Source organism: Lissotriton vulgaris, chromosome 7, assembly GCF_964263255.1.
Source record: "Lissotriton vulgaris chromosome 7, aLisVul1.2, whole genome shotgun sequence".
Lineage (NCBI taxonomy): Eukaryota > Metazoa > Chordata > Amphibia > Caudata > Salamandridae > Lissotriton > Lissotriton vulgaris.
In genome coordinates, this window is record NC_141695.1 from 158,655,308 (window position 1) to 158,681,861 (window position 26,554).

Sequence of the window (26,554 nt, forward strand, 5' to 3'; positions counted from 1 at the left end):
CCTAGCTCTAACAGGGTCTTTGAACACTTCAGGAGCGTGTTTGAGAATACCTTTTTAACATTGGCAAGACATGAGATGATTTTTGTGGCTGGTTAAAGGTTTTTAGAAGAAAATCCTTTTCTACTGGGTCGGAGTGTCGATTTACGGCGTGGTATATTGCGGCCCTATTTATTAGTTGGGCGAAGCCCACATTGTCATCTGGCGGAGATGGTTTTGAGGAGTAGAGATCCGGATCATTATGTAAGTCAGGATCGTTATTATAGTCATGCCATGAGTATGGATCCTGTGGTGGCTCATCAGTATCTAATGGGATTATATTGTCATCGCCTTGCCCATCCATCTCCAGGTGCATCGTCACTATCCTCTGGTTGTGGGAAAGTATGTTCTGGAGGATGAACTGGAGAAATCATTAGATTGGGGGTAATTGGTGGAGGGGTGAAGGAGGTGGTGAAGTATTAGTGGCCATGTGTATTTTCTTTGAAGGAACCAGTGAATGTGGTAAATGTTCTGGTTTCCTCTTTGTAGGTAGTATAGTAACGATATGACCAATCTTTGGATGAATAAAAATGGTGGTTTGCTTCGGATTCGAGAGAAAAAGTTCTACGGATTCGATACGTTTTCTTTCGTGTGGAAGATTTGTCTTAAGAAACTGGTCTTGGCTGTTTAGTAACAGTGTCCGGTTTAGAAGCTTTCCCTGGCTCAGACCTTCGGTGTGGATTTTTTTCGGCTCTGGGGTTTTTTGTTTGGGAGGTTTAGTTATGGAAGGCTTCTCCTTAGATGGTTTCGGCTCCGAGGTCTTCGATGCCGAAGTTTGGTCCGGCTGCTTCGGTGCTGAGGGAGCTTCTGGCGGTTTTGGTGCCAAATGTTTTTCCGGTGCCAACGGAGATGGGTGCGGCATCTCGGGAGACTTAGTTTTCAGTGCCAAAGGCGTTTTTTCAGAACCGGGTCGCTGGGAGCTCTTTGTTTTTCAGAGCCGGGCCCGGGGCGCTCGAAATGTATGTTCGGTGTGGACCTGGGCCCTGAGGCGAAAGTATCACCAGAGCCTTTGGTATGGGCTTGGGTGGGGCAGGGGTCTCGGTACTCACGTCCCATTGAGCTGGGGTGACGTCATCTTTGGTGTCGGAGTCGTCTGCTTCAGAGACCGAGACCTGTTCTTTCTGTTCTGGTTGCGGAAGGCTGTTGGGCCTGGATGGAAGATGTCCGGAATGGAGCCGGTGCCTCTGGACATTTTGTGGCGTTGAGCCAGACGATCACGGATGATTTTCTTGGACTTGAAGGATAGACAAGTCTCACAGTTGTACTCTCGATGTTCTGGAGAAGGGCACAGATTACAAATGGAGTGGAGGTCTGAGTGTGGGAATTTAGCACCACACTGGGGACATTTCTTAAAGGGAGTCCGTTCCATCAACTTCCGTAGTTACCGGTGCAGGTAGGCCCAGCGGCCCGCGTCGAAGTTCGCAAGTTTTTGTCGAGTGTGTGTGTGTCGAAGGGTACGCGATCGAGATAATACCGTAGGTTACCAGTGATTGCGAAAAGGGGGTTGAATAACGACAACGACCTGGAGCGCACTGTCGACCGAAGGAGGAGTGACCAACCTCGTGACTAAAAGACTTCTTCGAATTCTTCTAACACAAAAACAAGGTGCAAACATCCGAGCCCAACATCAGATGGCCATCTATGCAAAGTGTACAATCTGCAGCTCATATGCCTCGAACCCTGGTTTACTCATGCTATGCCGCTGTTAATACTTGTTCCTCGAATTATCTAAAAGGGCACACTGGACATGGGCTGGAATCTCGATCTGGGTTGAGAACGGCCCATTTCCTGTGTTAAGTGCGTCCTGGCTCCCTCCACCCCCTTCACATGGCTTTGAGATGCATTCACCAGTATTTGTCAGAGGACTAGAAGTCCAAGGGCAGGAGCTGGGCTGATCCATAACGACATCTACTTTCAACACGATCTTCAAGCATGCTGTATTTAAGGGCATGTCAACAAAGTTATACAGGCAGGCACTCCCTTCCTATGAAAGCACCAGGTCTAGGTGGACCGTGACAACCCAGGAGATACCCAAGTCAGTAGGGTTGGGTCCAAGTCCCAGGCTCGGCATACTTAACATCTGACAAACCCAGTGATAACTGACCAGCCTGTATATCTCTAGGACAGCCATCTCTGACCATAGAAACCCAGCATAGTTCATTCTATGAAAGTGTTTCGACCACTGTTGGACGTGATCTTCCGCCAGCCAGCACATTGGGCATGTGTAAAACGCTCATTACAACACGTTCAGTACCTTCTTATCGAGCCCATAGGCGATGGCAGCAGCTGTAGGTTCGTTGATGATCCGCAGCACATTCATACCGGAGATGGTGCCCGCGTCCTTGGTGGCTTGGCGCTGGGAGTCGTTGAAGTAGGCTGGCACCGTGATGACCGCATTGTTGATGGGCTATGGAAAGGGAAAGGGGAGAAGAGGAGGAGCAGAGTGAGAAGGACAGCAACCATTACATGCAGGGGACAAGCAACTGGACATTCATTGTTACTCTTGCCTGTAAATGTAAAAATAGACTGTGCCAGAGAATCACACACAGATTTCGGTACTTCACTCTTTACAGAAGCTCCAGCCAAGTCAAGAACCTTCTGCCAAGGGTGCAGCGCTACGCATCCCAGACACTCGCAGGTACTCCACATTTCACTAAACTGGCTCCCAAGGATTGGTGTTTTATACTTTCGGAGTCTGCCCGTTATGTCTCTGCCTGCATGGTGCACGCCCGACACAACGGGGCAGCTGGATTCCATGATGTGAGCCTCCGTGAAAACGGAGACCTGCGGGAGCAGGCACGGCTGCAGACACAGCGTTTCATGCAAACGTTGCCGAAATCACCATCCAGTGTTGGATATGGGACTCCGCAACCGCCCTCCCCATTGAACCACGCCCAAAGCCTAGCCTGGTCAGAATAAACCTGTTTAACTTCACACTTGTTTTAAGAGTAGAACTAGTTCTAACCATCCTCACTAGTTTACCCCAGGGTGTTATTGCTTTGTAAATATTTCCAAACCCAAAAATAAAAATGAAGAAAGGAGTGGCGATAAAGATGGCATAGAGATGAACAGGTGCGCCCAGCTCAAGAGCAACAAAACACAACGAGAGGCAAAGAAAAAGAAAAGCAGAGACCATGAAAAGAAAAATAGGGAAAAAACGAAAAAAGTGGAGACCAAGCCATGAATAGGAAAAACAAATAAAGGAGAAACACAGACTAGCCATAATTTGGACACCATCACATTATTAAGCCCGTTACCGACACTTGCACAGGACAACGAATGAGAACACAGCACTGGGCAAATTCTGTAACACTAGGGGCCTCTTAACAGAATGTTATCCCTATACCGGGGCCTATCGAGAGCTGGAAAAAAGTAACATTACATAAATGAACATCATGGGCGAGATACTCCGAGACCTCAAACAAACAGATATAAAAATACGGAACATACATCCATTTCTGCAAAAACAGAGTATAGCCATGAGCTGAACGTCATACTTAACTTTACATAGAATGCATTCTCCAAAAATGCTACAAGGGCAAAACGTGTTGTGACGCTACATTGCGGTGCTCGGGGATCACGTGTTTAAGTGACTGGCAAATGGCAGGTTATTACACAAAAGCCTAGGACTTCATCGATGCTGCACAATACCAGTGTACTTGTGGTGAACATACATTTTGACTTGACATTGCGAGGTCACGAACTGCACCTCTCAACAAAGCACTCCTGCAGCAGTCACCGTTGACCCCCTTTATGAGAACGCTGCACCCCTCGGATGCCACGCCATCATCTCGTATACAGAACGGAAAGCATCCACACAAAACTCTCCAACCAGTTACCTGCTGCATAGTATTAACTCACATTTGGTGACATGTTATTATGTGAAATACTTTGTGTCTCCCATCCCACCCTCACCGAAGTTTCTCATCTCACCTGCACAGAAATAGGCTTTTCGTTTTTCCCAGAGTAGGACTTTAATTTGCTGTTTCTTCAGCTATTCTATTTCGTCTGCTATTAATTTATTCGTATCATTTTTAGGTCGAGATTTACGAGCGTGCATGCGCTGTCTACAAGACCTGCTTTATTCAAAACTACAACACTATTCCCGCCTGCTACTTTCCATTGGTTCAACTCCTGCGTCCCTCTTCGTTGCTGACTTCCAAGTCGCTCAAGCAGCCGATACCTCACTTCTGTTAAAGGCTGAGAAACACCGGTAAAGCACAGTTCCCTTACACTTGCATTCCTTATCTGAGGTTTGGAGAACTCTTTTTTGATAATTTCCAAAAGACAGCCTGCAGTGGTGTTTCTGGACAGCACCGGTCAAATATCCCAACCTTATAGCTCTCTTATGCCCACTCCTGGAGTTCTGACTGCTCAAAAATGGTAAATGCTTTTGTTTTAAATTACTTTCCATATTCCGTTTTTTCAGGAAATTGAAAAACGAAACATGGAAAGTAATTGAAAACTAAAGAGGGAATACAGATACATGCAATTCGAATTTTAAAGTTCAATGTGAACAAGGAAAATAAGTTGCTCTCCAAATATTGAGAAAACTTTTCCTAATCATTGCTTTCTGCCCGTCGCGGCGTTTTTTCCTTCACGTTATGAACCTCCCCCCAAGCTCCGAGCATGTAGCAACATTAACGAAGAGGGCATAAAAGGTACCACATGCAAAATCGAAAAGGAGCACTTTGGAATAGAAACTGCTATTATTGCGCGATGTGTTGTTCTAAAGTGATGTCAGAGGTAATCAGGGGCAAGATTCCTGAATCCATAACGAACCAGACAATTCTTATTTATAACTATGGAAGAGGGCGGGCAGTGACTCCTTGGACCCGGCCTCTAAGGCCTATCTGGAGAGATGAAACGCCATCCTTCACCCTGGGAGGACGGGCGCGCTTCTTTCCTCAGAGGCACTGAAAGTGAGGACGGTGGACGGCCGCAGACCGTCATCCGCTTGGCACAGTTCCGGGAACTTACTTATTCAATTTTACCTGCTGGAAGAGACAGCCTGTAATATCCCCTGTCGCGAAAGAACAAATAGTGTTCTAAGGAAGGGAAAAAAGGCCCGGTTCATTCTGCAGAAATTTTTCAAAGCACCGACACTGCTAGATCTGTACCTAGGGGCCTCTGCCTCGCGTCGCCGTCAGACCCACGTTCTGGCGCCAAATCAAAAGTAAGGCGCTGTTTAATATTAATGCTGCTGTGACCGTGTGTGCGCCAGTGCACGGAAGTTTCACGTCAGTACCTGCTACAACTGGGACTTTCAAATCTGGACCATGAAGCCCAGGAGTGGGAATGGAACATGCAAATTCCAAAACTGCAAAGTCCAGAAGGCAATGGGAGAGCAGCACACAAGGAGCACTTTTGATGCGAAGAAACACACCAAAAGTCAGTAGGGCTGGTTTATCAGAGAGAGTGAGTGAGTGACCCACCCTATGTGGTGTAAGAGTATGTTAAAGAGTACCCAATTAGTATTGTTTTACATACTTGCATACCTTTGTGAATCATCCCCAAAACAGCTGAAATGAGGATGAAGGGAGAATATTCGGATCCTATTCATATAAAATTACCACAATCAGAAAGGATTGCGCCCTCTTTGCAGTTTTACTAATGTGGAATTCAGACATTCATGACAGACTCACCAAGGCGTGCAAGGGTACATTAAAGAGTGCCCGGACAGTGCACTCCACATGCTCATGGCTGCTTTGTGAATTGGCCAATAGCCTTTCACTGCAGAGTGATAGCCACTACCGGCATGTATTGTACCTTTACTGACTGCTTGTACAACCTTCAGTAAGAGTGAGGAGGGACATGTGGACAAACAGTCACTGGCAACTGACAACCACCGGCTTGAAATGAGTGCTGATGTCACGTTATTCTACAGCAGATGTCGTCGCAGAAAAGAGGCTTAGTTGCAATCTCTGTCTGCCGAGCATCAAATTTACTTATTTTTATAAATATTCCTCCGCGAAGCATATGGTCTTGCAAAGTTTCTGGTTTTTATTTGTGCAGAGTGCTTTCCTGTTTAATTCGGGGCGCAGCCACCAGGATGGTGCAGGGTGAACATCAATGGAAAACACGCTCGCATCCCACCTGGCTACGTTCAAGAGGCACTGCAGGAAATGGAAGACGAGAGGTTCCCTCTGTTTTAGGCCTCTGTGATGTGGTGCACCAAAGCCCACCCTGGGCGTAATGGCGCTGTGCCTTTCCTGTGCAGTTCCAGGCAGTATGTTCTGCATGTGTGGGCTCGCAGCCCAGCTAGGTTTGATGAGGATTATCAACCTTTATGAGGGTGGTTGTTTGTAATAGCATACTCACCCAGCATACTGTTAGCCTACCCGAAGTTAAAATGAGATGTCTAAATTTAGAAGGGAGGGCAAGTCAGATCTTCAGGCTTGCAGGCAACTGCAAACGCTGTGCAAGGTGCCTTTATTCCTTAGCTACCCCACAGTGAATGCCTGTTCCTAGCCTGCACTATGAAAGAACTCTAAGTTCTTTTATAGTTTCCTCACTCAGCTGCTGTTTCATGATTCAGCGTCATATTCTTTATTTAATGGGGCGTATTTCGGACTGTTTCTTTCTATACATTATCCACTTTTATACGCATCTACACTTTGAGGCCCTTTTTACTGCAAAGCAGGTTTCATTATATATAAATTATTATTTTAAAGGATTTATTCATTCAAATGTGAACACTACAGTGTAGTCTGTCTTGCACTGTTCGCTGGTACTGTGGACAAGACATATTTTGTGATTCAGTGGTCCCACCTCTTCCCCCACGTGCTGGTGTTGCACACACACAATTGGGGATTTCCTCCATGTCTGGTGGCATTGCTCGTCATATTAAAAAGGTAATAGGTTATCCTATCCCAAGACCCCGACACTGACTGTTTTAGGTCTTAAACCCGCGAATCGCTCAGCCTTGACCCATACGGACTGTCGTCTAATCTCTCATATGTTAGGGGCGGCTAAACAAACAATAGCTGTATATTGGAAGAAGGCAGAAAGACCCCTGTGGCCCTTTGGTTCACTCGTCTGTGGCACACCAGGGCGATGGAACGTCTTACAACACGGCTTACCCTTCGCAAGACAGTTTGTCAGAATATCATAGCAAGCCCCACCTATTCGCAGCACTAAAAGTGCTCCACGTGAGTGTCTTTGCTGTTCTTTGGAGTTGATGTCTGGTTGCCACAGCATTTTTTCACACACAGGGATGCGAAAGGTCAGTGACTTCGGAAGGATGCTTTACATTCCAGTTTACCTTTGACGCACCCAGTTACAGAAAGTGGGTCCAGAAACTCCGGGAATCCAAGTGACGCCGGACGAGGCCCGTGTTCAGTCTACCCACTAGCATGCGGATGGTCACCCGTTCGTGGGCTCCGCTTACACTCAGACGTTCTTTTTAAGTCTCGGGGAAGGTGGTTACTGTAGTTGCAGGGCCATCTAAGCTTGCATTTTGTTTACCAGTTTAATATCGCTTGTCGCTGGTTAGACAACACCGCTCGCTGCTTATTCATCTTACCACTTAGTTCAAATGCACGGTTCATCGTGGTGACCACTAGGTGGCAGCGTCTACCAGCTAGAGGGCCCAAGCACGAGGCACTTTAGACTACGTTGATCTTAACGTGCATACTAGGCCTGGGCGGTAAATTCCGTTCCACTCGCGGAATTTGGGTAATTTTGCGTTCCGCAGAGAACGCAGAATAGCCAAAAATTCCAGGATCCGTGGCTACGCAGAATGTTTTGCTTGTTCACACTTTCAAAATGCATGCTCTCAAGATATTTCTCCCCGAGCACGCAATCAGCGTTCGCAAACAGGAAAAAAGCATTGCACAGTATTACCCCACAAGTTCACCTGAAGAAACTAGTAAGAGACGATAGCTTTATATTGGTCTTGCACATGGGGCATTCCTTCGTTGTGTGGGTTCAGGCAGATTAGAATACTAGTTGACCCTAGTTTCCCAGGCCACTCTTAATGCCAATTCAGTTCAAGACATCAAAGAGGACTAGGCTGAGCATCTTTAGAGTAGAACGATAAACAAAAGTTCCTAGTTGAAGGAATATGCAGATATTATGTGCAGTCAAATTACAATTTGAATCAATTATACAACTAAAGTCACAAAAACAGTGCAGAACAGTGTGCTAGGTGCTCCTTCATAAATGACACATAAGATAAACACAACCATCTTGTGTCAAAACACCAGGAACACAGCCAGTCATAACAAATTATACTTAAAAGTTGGTCTGCGGTTTAAGTGGTCAACAGCATTTCGATCCTCAACTAATACCAGTATCTTCATCAGGACTCCAACTGATATCGTGAGCCCGACACCGTATAAGGAACCACTAAGAAGCGTAATAACTATCCAGCAGACATCCATGGAGAAAGGACTCATCCGAAAAGTCCAGGCTTCCAACACAAAGGTGAGCACTAATTTATTCTCTACAACCCCCTGCTCCTCAAGACAGGGTCGAAGAGGAATGAGGCCTTCGGAAAGCAAATGTTCTCTTCGGCTAGCACAGCACGGAGGTCAGCCAATGCAGTTTACTGGACAGACATAAGCATGCTTTTGCATTGTGAGATCTTGCAGGCCCTAAAGAACTTAAGGCCTCTTTGGCTCAGACCATTCAAGATGCTGCCTTTCTATGCTACTTTTACTGGCATTCATTATACTAAGCCTGGGGTGAGCAGTTTGCACCAGTGTGGTGCTTCTTCGCCACGCATAGACGCGATCCAGAGTTTTGTCAGGCTGCCGTGCTAAGCGAGGGGTAGCCTGTGTGGTACCAACGTGGTGACCCCGTATGGGGGGAGCCATAAAGATTGCTAATAAATATGGAATTGGATGAATTTGTCAATAAAATCTTACATTTTTATACAATTTCCTGTCATGATCTATATATCAACCATGACGTGCAAATATGTAGTCGAGCAGGCCTTCTGACCAAGGCCCGGGTTTGCCGATTGATAGGTCACGGGTGAGAGGGTGCGTAGCTGGCAGGCAAACGCTCAGGCAGGAAACTCTTGATCAATACCACAGATAGGCACAGTGACATTACAAGGGTCACAGGAGACTGCCCCCAATAAAGCGCACACGGCTGGATGTGGTACATGTGCTCCTAAAAACACAATTAAGTCAGATGTCACAAAGGTTAGGAAAACATAGCCAATCAGGGCCTAGCACACAGTGATCAGTTCTCCCTATGCCGGACACCTACACACGTATCCACTGGACAACGTTGTGTCCACGCGAGGTAGACGACCATCTGTGGTAACCATTAGACAATTAATGTATTACTCCAAAGGGAGCAACGAACATTCCTCACCATATACGGTATACCGGAAACATTTACAACTTGTCTGATTTTGTATGAAGAACGTTTACAAATTGTAAATTTAGACAATCCTCAGACCCTGTGGCTGTAACTGTTCTCCTGGCCATAATGTTAAATTAAACAAACTGTTCCTATTTTGCCACCTGTGCCTGTATCTGTTCTTCCGGCCGTAACGTTTAAACAAACTGTTCCTGTTTTGCCAAACACCTCGCTTTCTGTTTAAGTGAATTCTAACTCAAGTAACACTGCTGTGGAAGGGGGGCGCTAGAGGGCGCCGGACAAGATGGCCGCACTTGCGTGAGGCTCTGTCAGGACCACACAATATTCGCCCATTAATCCTGCTTACTTAGCAACCTGCACCCTGTAATTGAGCTGGGGGGGCCCCGCTGACATCGGGGGCCTGCTGCATACCCTTTGGCCGGAATCTGAGGCTGTCCTGAGCGCGATTGGAGAGGAGCGCTGCGAGCCGGGAACCTGCCGCCTGCAACGCTCGCACCTCGTGGACCCGGATTGCCGCTGCTGGCTGACTTGGGCACCCGCTGGATCCTGACGCTGCCGGCCGGCGGAGACGGGGACTGGGACCGGCGGAAGCGGGGCGGAGCGGAGTCGTCCCTCGGTGTGTCCCCGGAGAGGCGCCGGAGCAGAGAGCAGCCTGAACCCGGCTCCGCCGGAGTTGGTGAGTGGGGCGGGGCGCTACGCAAGCCCGGGGCGGCGGAGGTGGCGCTGGGCCTGCCGAGGCCGCGCCGCGTGAGCCGATTTCGGTGGGGGCAGGGGGAGGGGGCAGGCGGAGCAGTAAAGCGGAGAGGGGCCACCACTGAATGCAGCGCCTGCAACCTGGACAACAAATGGGCGCTAGTTTGGCCGCCTTTACACTGATACCTTCCATGGCCATGATGGATGCTTGAGAGATCTATGGGGAGCCCGCCAATTCACTTTTTCACGCTGCAGGCCTAAGGCTATCGGTCCCTGAGTGGGGTGCTGCGGCCAGCTGCTCTGGAGGGGAGCGTTGAGAGTGCCTAGACTCGATTGGGGTACTTGTTCCTGTTGGGAGTGGTGACCTTGCCTGAATTTCGGACAGGTACATTACAGTGGGCTGACGCTGCTGACAGTTGCAACGGACCCACTCGGCTGGCACGTCGGAACTGCTAGCTTGTGTACTTGATAGTGCTGAGTGCTCTGCAACCATGGGCCGAACAGACAGAAGCCAGCCGAAAATCACATTCGAGGCTAAAAAAACTGCACTCTCGTCCTCCCAGGCTCAGGTGGACGCTGACCAGGGGGGGGCCGTGGGGGGCGCCCCGAATCTGGAATCCACGTTAGTGGCCATGCAGAAAACCCTACAATCCATCGAGGGCACCATGGAGTCAGTCAATCACCGTCTCGATCAAATGGCGACGCAATTTGACCGCCAAAATGAGCGCATGGGGGAGGTGGAGCAGAGAGTGTCTGCCACAGAGGACGGCCTGGCCACTGTCTCATCTAAAGTATTCAGCATGGAGAGGGTGCTGGCGGTCATACAGGCGAAGAACGAGGAGTTGGAAGGGAGGTCCAGGAGGAACAACGTGAGGGTCACGGGCCTGCCGGAATCCACGAATGTAGGACGCATGGAGGACTATATGGAAAGGATGCTCATTGACATATTTGGAGCAGATCAGTTGTCTAGAGTCTTTATAGTGGAGCGCGCCCATCGTTCGCTGGCCAAACGTCCGCCACCTGGGGCGCCGCCGCGGCCGATAGTAGCCAGAATTCTGAACTATAGGGACAGGGACACTATACTTCGGCTCGCCAGGGAGAAGGGGGCCATTGACTATCAGGGCAACAGGCTAGAGTTCTACCCCGACTTCACCATGGCGGTGCAAACAGCCCGTAAAGAATTCGCCCCGGTGAAACAACTGCTGAGAACTAATGACGTTGCATACGCCATGTTGTATCCTGCGCGCCTGCGGATAGGGCCACCGTCGGACAACAAGATCTTCTCCTCCCCCAAAGCAGCAATGGACTACGCAAAAAAATTGAAAAAGCGCGCCAAGGAACCGGACGGGAGACATGTGGCTGAGGATGAGGGGCTGGAAGAGGCCGCATGAGCTGTGTTTGGACTGATTGACTGCGACAGGGGCGCTGCTGCGGGGCGCTGTGCTGAGCTCTCCCCTGTGGTCTTTCATCTGCTTATTTTCTAACAATGTTGAGTGACCTACTGAGGCCTGGAGAATTTCAGAGCGAGAACATGTACATTGCGGAATGAGGAAGGAGCCGGCGAGTGGCATTTTTATTTCTGCTGTAGACTTACGGTTTGCTGGCTCTGTCCCCCACTGCACAAGATTGAAAGCTTTATCGGGCGGTGGGCACGGGGGGGGCTGGTACTGGGGCCGCCTGTGCTCTGGGTTATGTTTATAGCGCTGCTGGTTGTGGACAAGTCCGGGGTTTTTTTTGACAATGTACTGCAAATGTTTGACTTACCATTGGGTGTTTTGCTTACGACATCGGGGTTGCAAGGTTGGAGGTGTTCTTATTTAGAGTGGTCCACGATCCCGTCACTTCTTGGCGGGGGAAGTGTGCCTCTACGCCCCCCGATATGGGAGATCCCCACACACTGTTGGTTGACTTGTTGAGGGTTGTGCGGTGTTGGGGTTTGGGATGGCTTTGGCAAATTGGGTGCGCTGAAGTGGGTGGTGGGATGGGGGACGGGGTTTTGAGGGATGTTGGGGGGTTGTTTTCTTTTCTGGTCCGGGATGAGGGATCTGTGATGCTGGTAATGCGTGTTCGACTCCATTGGTTGGGGGTCGGCCTTCTAAATGAAGATATTCCTGTTGTTAGTGGGATGCGGGGTGCAGAGGTGAGGTCCTCGGGGTGGACAGGGGGGCTGCTCTACTGGCTTTTGGGAGGCTTACAGAACGGGAGATATGGATAGGGGGGGTAAGATCACATGCGTAACTTGGAATGTACGGGGTCTTAATAGGCCGCAAAAGACAAGACAAATGCTTGCGTTTTTGAATCGACATGGCGCACAAGTGGTGTTTCTGCAGGAAACACACCTTCAGGGCAGGGCGGCTGAAATGGTGGGCAGACAATGGGCGGGGGTGCGCTTGGCCACTACGTACTCTTCCTATGCACGGGGGGTGATGATTTTGATCAAGAGAAATATACCCTTTGAAGTGGTCCATGAGGAAATAGACCAGGAAGGAAGGTTTATTATTGTGCAGGGCAAATTATGTGGTACGCTAATTACTTTGCTTAATGTGTATGGTCCAAATATTGACGATCCTGATTTCTATGTTATGCTCTGGAACAAACTTTATATGCTCGCTCCGTCAGCTATTTTATGCGGGGGGGATTGGAATGTCACGCTGGATTCGGAGCTGGACAAGAAACATGATAGGCCTGTTGTGCACAAGAAGGCGGCGGAAGCGGTGAGCGAGGGTATGGCTGGGCTGCACTTGCTGGATGTATGGAGACTGCGAAATCCGACTGCGCGAGTGGGTACTTGTTACACATCGGCACACGACACGTGGTCGAGACTGGACTTCTGGCTGGCGACTAGGGATGTGAGTGGATGGGTGGTGGACGCTGCTCATTTGCCTCGCACTATTTCAGATCATGCACCTACTACACTGGTATTGCGGATCCCATCGCATGCTCCGCCCCCTTTCACTTGGAGACTCTCCCCCGGGATGCTGACCGATCAGGTGCTTTCCGAACGCCTGGGGCAGATAGTGGAGGATTTCTTTGTTAATAACGTGGGATCTGTTGAAGATATAGGTACGGTGTGGGAGGCCTTTAAGGTAACGGTGAGAGGTGCATGTATAGGTTTAAGATCGGGGGTGCTCACGTCCATCAGAGACTCCATGTCCAGGCTAGAAAGGGAGTTATCATCACTTGAGCGACGGTTGGAAGAGGGTGCGGAGGGCACGATACTTGCAGATATCAGGCTGAAGGTCACTGAGTACAATGAGTTGGCGGAGCAAGAGGTGAAATTCATGGCTAAACATGCTACTGCTAGATACTATGGAGAAGGGGGCAGGCCGGGAAAGGGACTGGCGGATCGCATCAGAGAGCCGTGGGCGCGTCACTGCACGGTGCACGAGATCGAGGACCAAGGGGAAGTAGTGACAAATACTGAAGGCATCTTGGCTTGCTTCTCGAAGCATTATGCGCAACTCTATGAGCGAAGGGACACGGCTGATGAGGAGGAGGTGAACCGTTACTTAGAGGGTGTTGCCTTGGTGTGGCTCTCCAGAGGTCAGCAAGAATTCCTGATGCACCATATTACGGAAGCTGAGTTTAGGGATGCTATTGCGGCACTTCCGAATGGGAAGGCAGCCGGAACGGATGGCCTACCCTCCGAATTTTATAAAAAATATGCTGATATCCTGATTCCGCAGCTGGCGCAGGTCTTGGAAGAAGCGTTTGAGCGCGGGCGCCTCCCAGCGACCATGAGAGAGGCGCTCTTGGTGGCACTGCCCAAACCTGGGAAACCACCAGATAAATGCGATTCCTATCGTCCCCTATCGCTTATGAACACTGATGTCAAGATCATTGCCAAAGTCTTAGCTACAAGACTGCGTCTCCTCCTGCCGGTCATGGTACTACCGGACCAATCGGGATTCATCCCTCTCAGGTCCACGTCGCATAATCTGCGTACCCTTTTTGCCGTATTACACCTGCTTAAGCCGGACCTCCCTGCAGCTGCAGTCCTGTTGGATGCGGCTAAGGCCTTTGATTCGGTGGCATGGAAATATATGATAACTGTCCTTCACCGGATGGGGGTGCCTTTTTTCTTCACTTCCCTTATTGCTCTATTGTACACGGCGCCGACTGCGAGAGTCAGGGTCAACGGGCATGTCTCCTCGTCGTTCCCGATCCAGAGGGGGACAAGGCAGGGGTGTCCTCTATCACCGCTCCTATTTGCCATCATGATGGAACCTTTGGCCTGTATTCTGCGGCAAAGATACGCGGAAGCAACGTTAAAATTCCCCCTCAGAACGCTGGCTGTGTCGATGTATGCGGACGACATGGTCCTGTATGTAAGAGACCCGGGGCTTCATCTCGAAAATATGCTCCGCGAATTCATTAAGTTTGGTCGGCACTCCGGGTTGACTATCAATTGGGACAAATCGGTGATACTCCCACTCACGGATGCGACTAGCCAGATACCGCTGGAATTCCCTCTGGAGTGGGCAACGGAGTCAGTTCGCTATCTGGGCGTCTGGGTACATAGGGATTGCCAGGAGGTCATAAGGGCTAACTACGGGGTCGCCATATCTAAGTTGGAGGATCAGGTGGCGAGATGGACTCGGCTCCCTCTAACGCTGGCCGATCGCACCTCTTTAATTAAAATGGTGGTTCTGCCGAAGTTTCTTTATCTATTCGTAAATATCCCAGTACAGTTAAAGTCGCACTTTTTTGCGAGACTGAAGTCTCTTCTGATCTCGCTCACCTGGGCCGGCAAGAAACCACGTGTGACTTGGGACGTCATGATCAAGCCGCATGCACTGGGTGGGTTCGCCTTACCGGACATGAAGCTGTACTATCTGTGCGCGCAAGCCCAATTTGCTAGTTATTGGATACAGGCTCCGCCGTATACACCACATGTGGCGCTTGAAGCGAGTGCAGTCTTGCCGTATCCGCTTAGAGCGATGATAACTAACAAACATTCGATATTTGAGAAAGGGGAGATCGATACTGTGCGACGCACAGCATCCGCCTGGGAGGAACTTGGTAGACGAGCTGCCAGATTGCCACTATATGCCCCGGCTATGCCTCTGTTGTACCACTCAGATATTTCAGTGACCAGTGAACCCGGGGGATTGCAGGTTTTGAGGGAAGCTGGAGTTCAGACCATGGGGGATCTCCTCCCAGGGGCGTCCTTTCTTTCTTTACAAGACATGACAGCAGGCCCCACCAACGCAACTATGGCTACCTTTGTTTATGCACGATTGAGGGCAGCAGTACGAGATTTGTTTCCATCATATCCGGCGGAACCGGCGACACTTGGGGCATTACAGCTGCTCTACACAGCCAAAGATAGAATTAAATTGCTCTCTAGACTTTATAAGGCTGCGCAGGAGGATGAGGGAGGAGGGGCGGTCTTAGCCAGGGCGCGCTGGGATAGGAGTTTACCAGACCCTCTGAGCGATGAGGAATGGGAAGAATGCTGTAGCATGACTGGGGGGTGCGTGATTAATGGCAATTTTCGCCTTCTGCACTTTAAATTTCTGCACCAATGGTATTACACACCGGTCCAGCTGGTCAGATATGGGCTCCGGTCTGGTGCCCAATGTGTTCGATGTGGAGCTGACGACGCCGATTTTATACACCTGGCATGGGGTTGTCCGCGTGTGTATGATTTTTGGAAGGAGGTGACCGAAAGACTGACTGTTATGATCTCTAGCGAGGTACAATTGGATGTGCGTCTCTGCCTCTTGGGCATCGCTTCTGGGGTACCAGCCCTATCGAGACGGCTTGTGGTCCTGGCTTTGCAGTTGGCTAAAAGAAGAGTTGCGGTTGGATGGGGGGGGAGACGGGCGCCTGATGTACAGCTGTGGCTGAAAGACATGGCCTACTGTAGAGATCAATTGCACTGCTATTATGAGGGGCTGCCAGAGAGATCTCGTCCGAAGGATGTGTGGGAGCCGTTTACGCTCTACGTGCTGTCACTGGATGATTCTGATAGCGAAAGGAGTGAGACAGTTGAGATGCCGAGGGGGGTCCAGGAGTCTGCTTGAATGCGGCCGCACTCTGTGTGAGACGTCCCTGCTATGTGGGAGGTATGCCTAGTAATGCCCCCTGGGGCTCTCGCCTTTGCCCTGAGAAAAGTTGGGAATTTGCTGGCCTTTGTTGCTCCGTACTAATGTGAGAGCTGAAACAGAAACTGTGAGATATTGCCCAACTCATTCGTATACTTTTTGTACCCTGTTGAACCGGTTGACATATGTTCCACACACTGCCTTGATTTGGTATCTTCGTCAGGACCAGGATGGAGAGGGGAGGGAGGGTGTTGGGGTTGGATGTTGGTTACCTTTAGTTCTACAAAAATGGAAAAAGACCGAGATCACATAAGGGCTATACGGCCGGAATTGATAGTGCACCTTGGACAACGTTTCTGGAACATTTGTGGTGCCTTCACGGGCTTAGCATACACTGCATATGCGTTTGACCCGAACTAACACGATGTATTGCTTGCCCTGTCTAATCTGTGGTGCTCTGATTGCGGCCGGCCCAATCAGTGGGTTGTAGGCACACCGCTGTGTAAATGTATAATGTACAATAAAGGTCTACCAAAAAAAAAAAAAAAAAAAGTAACACTGCTGTGCCAATCAGACCATGTGCGCAGGTGGAGGAACCGTGATCCCATATGCCGGAAGCGGACCACCGGGGCAAAGCAAGAAGAGTGGTCTGGTCAAGATAGTTAACGGAGGTAAGAGGCCGCCATGGTGACCCAAACTATGACTGAGGACCAGCGCCAAAATCATTGCATACTTCTCTACCCACGGGGAACTTACCAAGCATCAGAGAAGCATCAAGAACCCAAACTTGGCTGTAGCCCAAAAAGACACCCAGCTTCAGCCCACCTGAGCCAATCAAGTGAAAGACTTACCTGAGGCAGCTACTGCAGCTTCAGTGCCCACAAAGGAGGCACGCACAGAGAATGGTTGCTCTGATCCTGGTGGTTCGGGTAAGATTGATTTACGGGCAGACGGCCCAGGGGGAAACCTGCTTACCAGATAGCATTCCAGTGCTGAACACTTGACTTTAACACACGAGTCAGAGTGGGACTCCTGAGGCGGACCATTGCACAAGTTACTACTTGTGTAACGATATATCTGTAAAGGATATTAGGTAGTGATGGATTCCTTACCTTAGAATATCCCCAGGCTTCAGACTGGATCCGGAAAGTTTTGCTTAGCAGTACCCCTGCGCCTCAGTAGGTGGGGTCCTGCAGCTCTGCGTCCGTCACTGGCGTCACAAGCGCCAAGATGACGTCACAGAGACTCCTTAGGCGCCACCCATGCACGCCGACGTCAGGTCTGTACACGACTTTCCGCGCCAGGAACGCAGTGCCATGCAAGATACTGACTATTGGTGCATAAAACTAGAGCCCTGAAAGGGCTGACCTTAACCCTAGTAAGGAATCTATCAGTAACTAATGACTCTTACAGATATATCATTCCACATGTAGTAACTTGTGCATCTGAAAGAGACACGTTAGTGATAGATTCCTTACCTTAGAATAGATACCCCAGCAATACCAACCCCGGTGGTGGGTCTGCGAACAAGATTACACCAGAAAGTCACGGAGCACAGAACGGCCAAGGAAGCCGTCTCTCCGGACAGGACTGTCAAGGCAGTAGTGCTTGGTAAACGGGTGCAACGAGGCCCACAAAGCGTCCGTTTTGGGTCCAGATGGTGGAGCCTCTCCTCCTCCCTAGAAGGATGCGGAGGCGGAAAGAAGGTAGGCAAAGTGATGGTCTGCCCGATGTGGAAGGGCGTGACAACCTTAGGCAAGAAAGAAAGACCGGTCCTCAGAAGCACCTTGTCCGGATGAACAGAGAGGAAAGGAGGTTTAGAAGAGAGAGACTGGAGCTTACTCACTCTTCTGGCAGAGGTGATAGCCACCAGGAAAGCCGTCTTAAGAGTTAGAAGACGTAGGGGACAGTTATGAAGAAGCTCAAAGGGAGCGCACATCAGAAAGGTCAAGACAAGATTCAAGCCCCACCGAGGCATCATGAAAGGCACAGGTGGAAATATATGCGTAATGCCCTTGAGGAAACGGTTAACAATCAGGGACTTAAAAAGAGAAGGCTGATCTGGAAGCCGCAGAAAGGCGGAGATGGCTGAAAGATAACCTTTGATAGTGCCCAGAGCAGAGCCCTACTGGGCCAGAGAAAGAAGGAACAGAAGGACTTTAAAAAGAGAGGCAGAAAGGGGATCCACAGCCTTTGCGGTGCACCTTACCACAAATGTGTTCCACCTACAGGCATATACCGTTTTAGTGGAGGGACGCCTGGCTGCCAGAATGACATCACAGACTTCGGGAGGAAGGTTGAAAGCTGTCAACTGTCGACGCTTAATCTCCACGCATGGAGGTGGAGGCTGGACAGGTTCGGGTGCAGGACCGTCCCCTGCTGCTCCCGAAGAGGCAGACGGATCGGGGGATCGACCGCCATGCTGAGTAGCAAGGGATACCAATATCTTCGTGCCCAATTCTGAGCCACAAGGATAACTTGGGCAAGGTCGAGCCTGATCGTCAGCACTCTGGGCAGAAGTGGTATAGGCGGAAAGGGGTACAATAGAGCGCAGCTCCACTGGCAATGAAAAGCGTCGCCTAGCGGGCGCCGCCTTGGAAATTCCGTAAATATAATAGTGGTCCCAGTGTTATACACACTTTGAGCGGGGGAGGGAAGGCTTAGGAAGACAATATTCACAAAACATAAATCATGGACGAAAGAGGACTGTATCACCAATGTTATTTAATCACATTGGGAAAACAAAATACATTAGAACCAAAGGACATACTGGTAGAGTAATTTTACAAAAAACACCTTGAACAGGTATCACATTTAAGTGTATGGTGCCTTCTTGGGGACCAGAAAGTAGTGGGAATGACAACCACTCCCTACTTCCTGCCCCGGAACGCACTCGATGGCCCCCTTGGCCAAGAGGGTGATGACTTTCTGTTGGAGAAGAACCAAATGATCCCCCCCGACATGCGGTGGCACCGAGGTGGCATGGCTGGAGGGGACTCAAAGGGAAGAGTGTAACCCTGGTGGATTAACTGCATCACCCACTTGTCCGATGTGATAGCACGCCAGTGGGGGAGGTGGTGGCGGATCCTGCCACCCACGGGAGTGGAGTGCTCCACGAAGCTCAGACTAGGAAGGTTTGGGGTAGGAGCAGCGGGGTGGAGGAGGACTGACCCGAATGCTGATTCCCAGACCCGCCCTTGCGGAAGCCGCACTGAGGCTGGTTCTGCACAGGCGTGTTGAAGGAACGTGCCTGGGTGCCTCTGCCTGGCCGCGAAAGGAACAAAAACCAGGAGCGGCCGGATTATTTGCAGAAAGACCCACAGACTTGGCCGTGGCCCGTGAGTCCTTAAAACGCTCCAACGCACTGTCTGCCTTATCGCCAAATAGGCGGGTGCTATTAAAGGGCATATCCATGAGCGAGCTCTAGACATCGTGCGAGAAACCAGTCTAACGCAACCAGGCATGGTGTCGCAACACCACCATCGTAGAAATCGCCCTGCCCAACGAGTTTGCAGTGTCCAAACCACACCGAATGGCGAACTTAGCCGCATCCTTACCTTCAACAATCGCTTGAGTAAGGAGAGCCTGGAACTCCTCAGGGCACTGAGGCAACACTTGAGCAACAGAATCCACACGGAGTGGGAGTAACGGCCCAACAAGCAGTAGGTGTTCACCAATAGTCTTTGCCCAGGGGAGCCATAGGAAAGGCACTCTGCGACGTCGAGGCCTGGAATGACCAGACCAGGTGTGGGATGGGTGGTCAGAAAGGCCGGATCACCAGGTGCCGGACGGTGGCGTCTGGTGACGTTTTTATCCGCCGGCCGTGACCAAGTGCCCAATAGGAATTCGGTAAGGGCGTCATGGAAGGGAAGAAATGGCTCCGACGAAGTAGACGCCGACTGGAGCACCTCGGTGAGGTTACTTTTGAGGGCCACTGTGGGGAGGTCGAGGTTGAGGGCCTCAGCAGCCCGACGGAGCACCATTGTGTAGGAAGCTCCCTCCTCCATCGTAGGCGGGGAGAGGCAAACCCCGGGTCAGAAGAGGCATCGAGCTAGCCGGCGTCTTCCAGATCGACCACCCAATCCTGCTCGGAGTCACACTGCCGGGCAAGAGGGTCCTCGGATCCTTCCCAGTCCTCCTTTGCCTCCAGGGCCGGTCGCGGCGGCAGGGCCGGAGCAGGAACAAACAGCGTTTGAAACGGCAACGTCTCCCTTTGCGGATCCCAGGTGGGAACAAAATGGTCCTGGAACCGGGGCAAGGGTGGGATAAATGGCACCCAGTGCGGCACAGAGGGTGGAGCCAGGGGAGCCACAGATGCCGGAGTCGGCAACGCTGCACCTCGTGGTGCCGGGGCCAGGAGCCAACGGCGTAGGATCCTGTGGGGCCGGGGCTGGAGCCGCTGGCGGAGCCGCCGGGCCAACAGGATCTGGACACGGGACCGCTGGGCCCGAAGGCACGCCGGCGGGAGCCCAAGGTCTGAAAAGGCGGTCCATGGTAGCAAGAAACTCTTGTTCCTGTTCGAGAGTCGCCGAAGGACCCGGGTAGGGCGGGTAGACCATGGGACTCCCAGACTCCAGAGGAGCCGCAGGGGCAGACCCCCTCGTCCGCCCCCTAGGAGCAATGGGGGGACGTCGGAGAGCGATCACGCTTCTTCGACTTCTTTTTATGACATCGCTTACCGGAATCCGAGCGCGAAGATTTGGAGCACGAGGAGCGACGGCTCCGGTCCCGCGAACGGCCCCTAGATCCGGAGCGGCGGTGAGGGGAATGCCGGACCTCCAGCAATTTCCGGCGCCGCTCCTGCAAGGCCTTCGGGCCATGGCTCGACAGTCCCGGGAGTCGTGATCAGTCTTCAGGCAGCAGAGGCAAACATCGTGGGGGTCCGCTACCAACATATTACAGCGGCAGGCTCCACAAGAATTCAGCCAGGTGCCCCTACGTGCACTAGGAGAAAAAAAGGGGGTGGGGGGAGGGGAGGGAAGACAAAAGTCTCAAAATAGTAGTCAAAAAGTGACTAGGGTATTTCCTCAATCCGGATCTGCGCTTGCTGGTGCGGAAAAAGAAAGAACTGATGTCAGCGCACATGGGTGACACCTAAGTAGTCCCTGTGACGTCATCTCAGCGCTTGCGACGCTAGTGACGAACGCAGAGCCACAGGACGCCACCTACTGACGCGCAGGGGTACTGCTAAGCAAAACTTTCCGGATCCAGTCTGACACCTGAGGATATTCTAAGGTAAGTAATCTATCACTAAAGTGTCTCTTTCAGATAGTGGGATATAACCTGATAGTTCCCTATAGTAAATGGGAAATAACCACTACAGCTAGCTAGAGGGGAGCGAGAATCAGGTACCCACCTATTAAACACTTGAGCTCGGACCCCAAGAATCTATATTGTTTATGAACATCGTATTTTACTTTTTGGTCTTACAACACTTTCATAAAAGCAAGTATTTCACTGGACAATCATGTATTGCTGCTGCTACGTGTTTTGAGTTGTGAGCCTGTGTTCACACCAGTGTCTACCTCCTCTCACTCCGGGAAGCCTTGGACTGCTCGGACCACGCTATCTCTGAGGATCAAGTGCCAAAGGCGTACTTGGCCCAGATGCTCAGGAAGCATAGTAGGCTGGGCCCAAGACAGCAGTAGTAAAGTGCCTCAACCCCACAGCTGGGCCTAGAAATGCCTCCTTGACCTGTGTCCCTCTAAACAGGGTTCTGTCAGGTGGTAATGCAACAAGAGGGCAGAGTGGCGTCCTGTGCCAAGTGGATCTGTGTCTCTGGATATAAGGGCATATCCCAATCGTGAGCCACCAGATGGGATCCTTGAACACCAGGGTGAAAAAGCACTGCCGGCAGTGCCAGTTAGACATAGACCATAGCAGATGCATCCTGAAGTGGAACAGAGCAACTTCCGGCCGTGGGGGTAGCCCACTTACACCTTTTAGCCACTGCTGCGAATGTGCAGTGTCAAAACTTGAATATGCTGGAGTTCCTGCAAAAACTCTTGCTGGAGTAGAGCACAGAATGCTGTACACCTTCCTGCCCTGAGATTTGAAGCTCAGGAGCGACATGCCTAATCCATCCTAGTTGTTCAAGATTGAGCCAAGAATATGTGTGTGGGATTGGGAAGTTCTGGTCACAAGAGTCTGCTCAGGTTACCACTCCAGGAGGATCTTCTGATGCAGCAGTATGGCAAGGTTGTACACCCACACCTGCTCAAACGACACCTTCATGCATGCAGAATGAGCAGTGACAATTGACTGCTTTCGATCTGCCACCTGAGGGTGTGGATGTCATCCTTCCCGTCAGGCCTTTCAGTACTTAGCCCATTTATGCCAGACAAATGGACAAATTTGTGGCCTGGTTGGAGTCCGCAAGATCCTTTACAAGGCAAGCTTGAGGTCTTGCAGTGAGTACCATCAAGGCTAGTCAGCACTTTCTGCATTTGCCAGAACTATCATCCTTGTTTAAATCACCTGTTGTGATGTGGGTTATTGAAGGTTTAATAAACATTAACCCCCCCCCCCCAACCTCAAACCTTTTGTGATGCCACAGTGGGACCTAAGCTTAGGCTTGGTGTCTTTTATGCTCACAGGTAGCCCCACTTCTTGCAATCACTTCAGTCAGTCTTCGTATTTTAGTCAACATGACGTTGCTTTTTTGGACATTCAGCTTCACATTTAACGGTGTACGGAATGGGCCAAAAATGTCTTCATTATAAGTGAATTTAGCCAAATTGCAAGGTATAGCTAGGTGTCACACAACGAAGTGTTAACATTTCTTTGAAATTCACACCGGCAAAAGCACGATTGTGCATCACTTGTGATGACATTTAATAGGGTTGCCCTCAAGCCCCAGTAAAGTTCTTTCACTTGCACAATTTACCATTTTAAAAAACTGCTATAAAAATGTTTGTATTTGGGGGGCGGGGTCTCCTAATTAAGATTATTGTGCTTTAAGCAGCATGGAGTTGAGGTTTCAAAATCATGGCGCTTCCTTGTGATGCAGTAACTACGTGTGCTAGTTTTTCCCGTCATTATAGGTACCAACAACTTTTGTCTTGTATGCCCTGGTGACAGGCACCCTTCATTTCAATACAGGCAGTCCAATCATAGCAGCACTTCTTCACTCTCACTCCAGCGAAGCCTTCAGCCCTGAGGCTTTTCTGGCACTCACCTTGCCCAGGTAGGCCTCTGCAATCTCTTTCATCTTGGTGAGGACCATCGAGGAGATCTCCTCCGCATAGAAACTCTTGGGCTCACCTTTGTACTCCACCTGAACCTTTGGGCGCCCGCTGTCATTGATCACCTGGAAGGGCCAGTATTTCATGTCGGAGTGCACGATGGGGTCGTCGTAGCGCCTGCCGATGAGCCGCTTGGCATCTAGAAAAAAAGGGCATGTGACAGTGCTTAAAAGTGAAAAAATAGAAGTGCACATACTATGCACCAGAATACCTGCTTGTTTCTGAAAAGTGCCAGTACTCTCCTATAAAAAGTATTAAGTCTCTCTTGAGAAGTGCCGGTACTCTCCCTCTCAAAATAAAAAAGTGCTGGTAAACCGTACTTGACAGCCCCATTTAAAGCACTGGTACATGGTACCAACGGTGGAAATCCCTCCTTAGGTCCAGGCATGAACTTATTATTAAATAAATAGTAAACAGAGAACATTGAAAGGGCTATGAAAAATTAAAAATAAATGTTTAATGTTTCCTGATATTCTTTAAACAACGTGAATGAATAAAAATCCTTTGGACGAGGAGCCCTCACTCATGTGTATCTTGTAATACTGAAAACTATGAACTTGAAACGCATGCAAGTGCGGACTGATTCTTGAGCAGAAAATTAAGTAAATAAAATGAAAATAAATATTTTTAACTGCACTGGAAGGCAATTCCGTGGTATTATTATAAGCACTATAATACTAATGAAAAGATCGAGGTGAGAAAATTGCAATTATTAAGTGAGAAAATAATATTTTATAATGCATATTTTACATGAGAAAGTGAAAAGTTATAATAAAAAAGTTTGGAATAGCCAATATCTTTAGTGTAAAATGTGTATATTTTATTGGAAAAAAAATCTAATATCCTGCAACTCTGAGAATGAAAAGATTTTCCGTTTTCCATTTTCAAACAACTCTAACACTCCCTGGACAGGCCGTTAAACTGAAGCATATCTGGACGGAAGGCAAATGTTCATCCTTTGTTAAGCCTCTACAGAATTATAAACACCAAAAGAAACCTCCATATGCCAACAGTGCCTCCCACCTGATCTAACTTTTTCTTTCACACAAAAATGTGGCGATGCCATGAGCCCAAAACTCTTCTCACTGGTTCTTCCCCACAACATGCCCCTTAACAACACTTGCTTCTGCAACAACTCATTACCAGTCACAAAAGGCCCCCGTAACACCTAGTAGACCTAACAGAGCTCTTCATACTTTTTAGGTCTCGCCTACGCAGCGCGCTTGCATTGCTTTCAATGGCAACGTGTGCACATTTGGCGATTCCCTTGCGGAAGCAAGCAGGAACCATCTGTTTATAATTACAAACAGATAGTTCCTGCTCGCTCCCGCAAGGGAAACAGGCCCATGCTCCCTCCTCTATCCCCTCCGCCTGCAGCCTTTTACTTTCAGCGCGAGGCGCGCGCTGATGTTTAAAATGGGTGCACATAAATCACTGGATAAAAAACAAAGTCAAGGATCAGTTTATTTTAAAAAATATCAAGCATTGGTAAAGCAAACATGTGTGACTTGCATTGTAGGTCTCAAGCAAAAATTTTAAAAAGCCAGATGCAGTAAAACAAATTAAAAAAGCTTTCTATATACAATGCAGTAATGAATTTAATTTGTGACGAGTCACTGTACTTTTGGCATGGTAAACTAGGCCCCCATGGAGGTGAAATGATACACAAAACAGTCAATAGCCTGAGGTGAGGCTGAGACAAAACCCTCTATGTATATTTTAAAGATGTAGTAACAATAAGTGCAAGACAGCAATGCTATCAAGCCAGACCTAATATTTTCCAAACTATCGATTTGAGTATAAAGTATACTTCTAGGTATTCATGTTTGTTTTTCACTTCACAAATTCTAATAGCTTGTGATAAAAACATAAGTAATGGACAATCAAACTGATGAATCAAACTGATGAAATTCTTGATGAAATTCAGAAGAGTTCTTAAAATGCCTTTCCAAATCAGATAGTATTACAAATTGTATTCCACCGTTTCACAAATAGAAGATTTTAAAGGCCTTTCCAATTGTGCGTGACAGTGGTGAGGGCTACAGTACTCAATTAAGGATTAGAAACAGTGAGGGGGAATTTGCAAAGAAAAAGAAGATTCATGGAAATCTAGAAAGGGTAGCGAGACATCAGATCTAACAGGCTGCAACAGAGGCTATGGGTAGGATGCAGGTAGTACTGAAGACAGTCATAGATCTGAATGATAACCAGAAGCTATGCACAGTCCTCTAGCTAAGATGCCAGAATTACAGGCTTGCAATATAATATACTACAGTAGACCAGGGGTCTTCAAACTGTGGGGCCCGACCCCCAGGGGGGCCGTGGAGCGATGCATAGGGGGTCGCGCCTTCACAGTCATACTTCTTCCCAGGCCCAAGGGCTTCAGCCCCTCTCCTCCCTCGTCGTGTCTCTCAGCCCGGCTGCTGCTGCAGTGTAACTCGATCTGCTTTACGCTCGGCTGGGCAGTGTCTGGAGTCATCTCCAGCACCCCGAGATTTTCACAGGTCTTTAAAGACCATTTTCATATTTACATGCCTTTGTAAACTGATTACAGAGGCTTATTTTTTTCCTGGTTTCAGTACCCCCTGGGCCTGTTCCTTACATTTGTACTTTACAATTACTGCTGTAGTATGATAATGCATTTAATGAAAAGGAATATAAAGTTGGGTTGCCAAAAGAAAAATGCCTGCCTGTGTTGTTTAAAGAGCCTGCAAAGACCTCCTCTTGACACCAAATAGACTTTTAAATACAAAAGTATCTATGCATTAGTTATGTGACTTTTCTGTCTTTTTACTCTTTGTCAGTCAGTGATCATTGAGGCAGCCTAGAACACAATTTGAAAGTGCTTTCCATTTATATTTGTAGTTCGAAGTATGCACAGATAAGTGCTTAAAATACAGCTTTAGGTGTCTGCTTATTTTTGTACCGACTGGGCCATCAAAATAATCTGCTGGCAACCCTAACCATAGGACTGTAAATTTGTTGCAGGATCAGCACATTATGTATTTCCTCCACCCACGATCCCCGATTAATGCTGCACTAGTTTAACTTAGATCTTAAACCCTACGCTGCCGTCAAGAACATGCTGAGTTACTTTAAGTGTATGGAAATGCACCCTGCATTCAGACAACTCGCTCCTCATTCTCGCCCTTCACTTTCATGCTCACCCTGCACTCACACTGATCACCATGCATT

At 49.2% G+C, this 26,554-nt stretch overlaps 1 protein-coding gene across 1 annotated transcript in view; it reads right to left on the reverse strand.

Moving 5' to 3' along the window:
* The window catches only part of LOC147701053 (heat shock cognate 71 kDa protein-like), a 106,761-nt gene that overhangs the window by 59,621 nt on the left and 20,586 nt on the right, over window positions 1–26,554 (reverse strand). The window contains exons 3-4 of the mRNA XM_086929848.1: window positions 23,293–23,498; window positions 2,291–2,443 (exon numbers count right to left, since the gene is read on the reverse strand). Coding sequence (XP_086785974.1) covers window positions 2,291–2,443; window positions 23,293–23,498 — 359 coding nt within the window. The remainder of the gene's footprint in view (window positions 1–2,290; window positions 2,444–23,292; window positions 23,499–26,554) is intronic.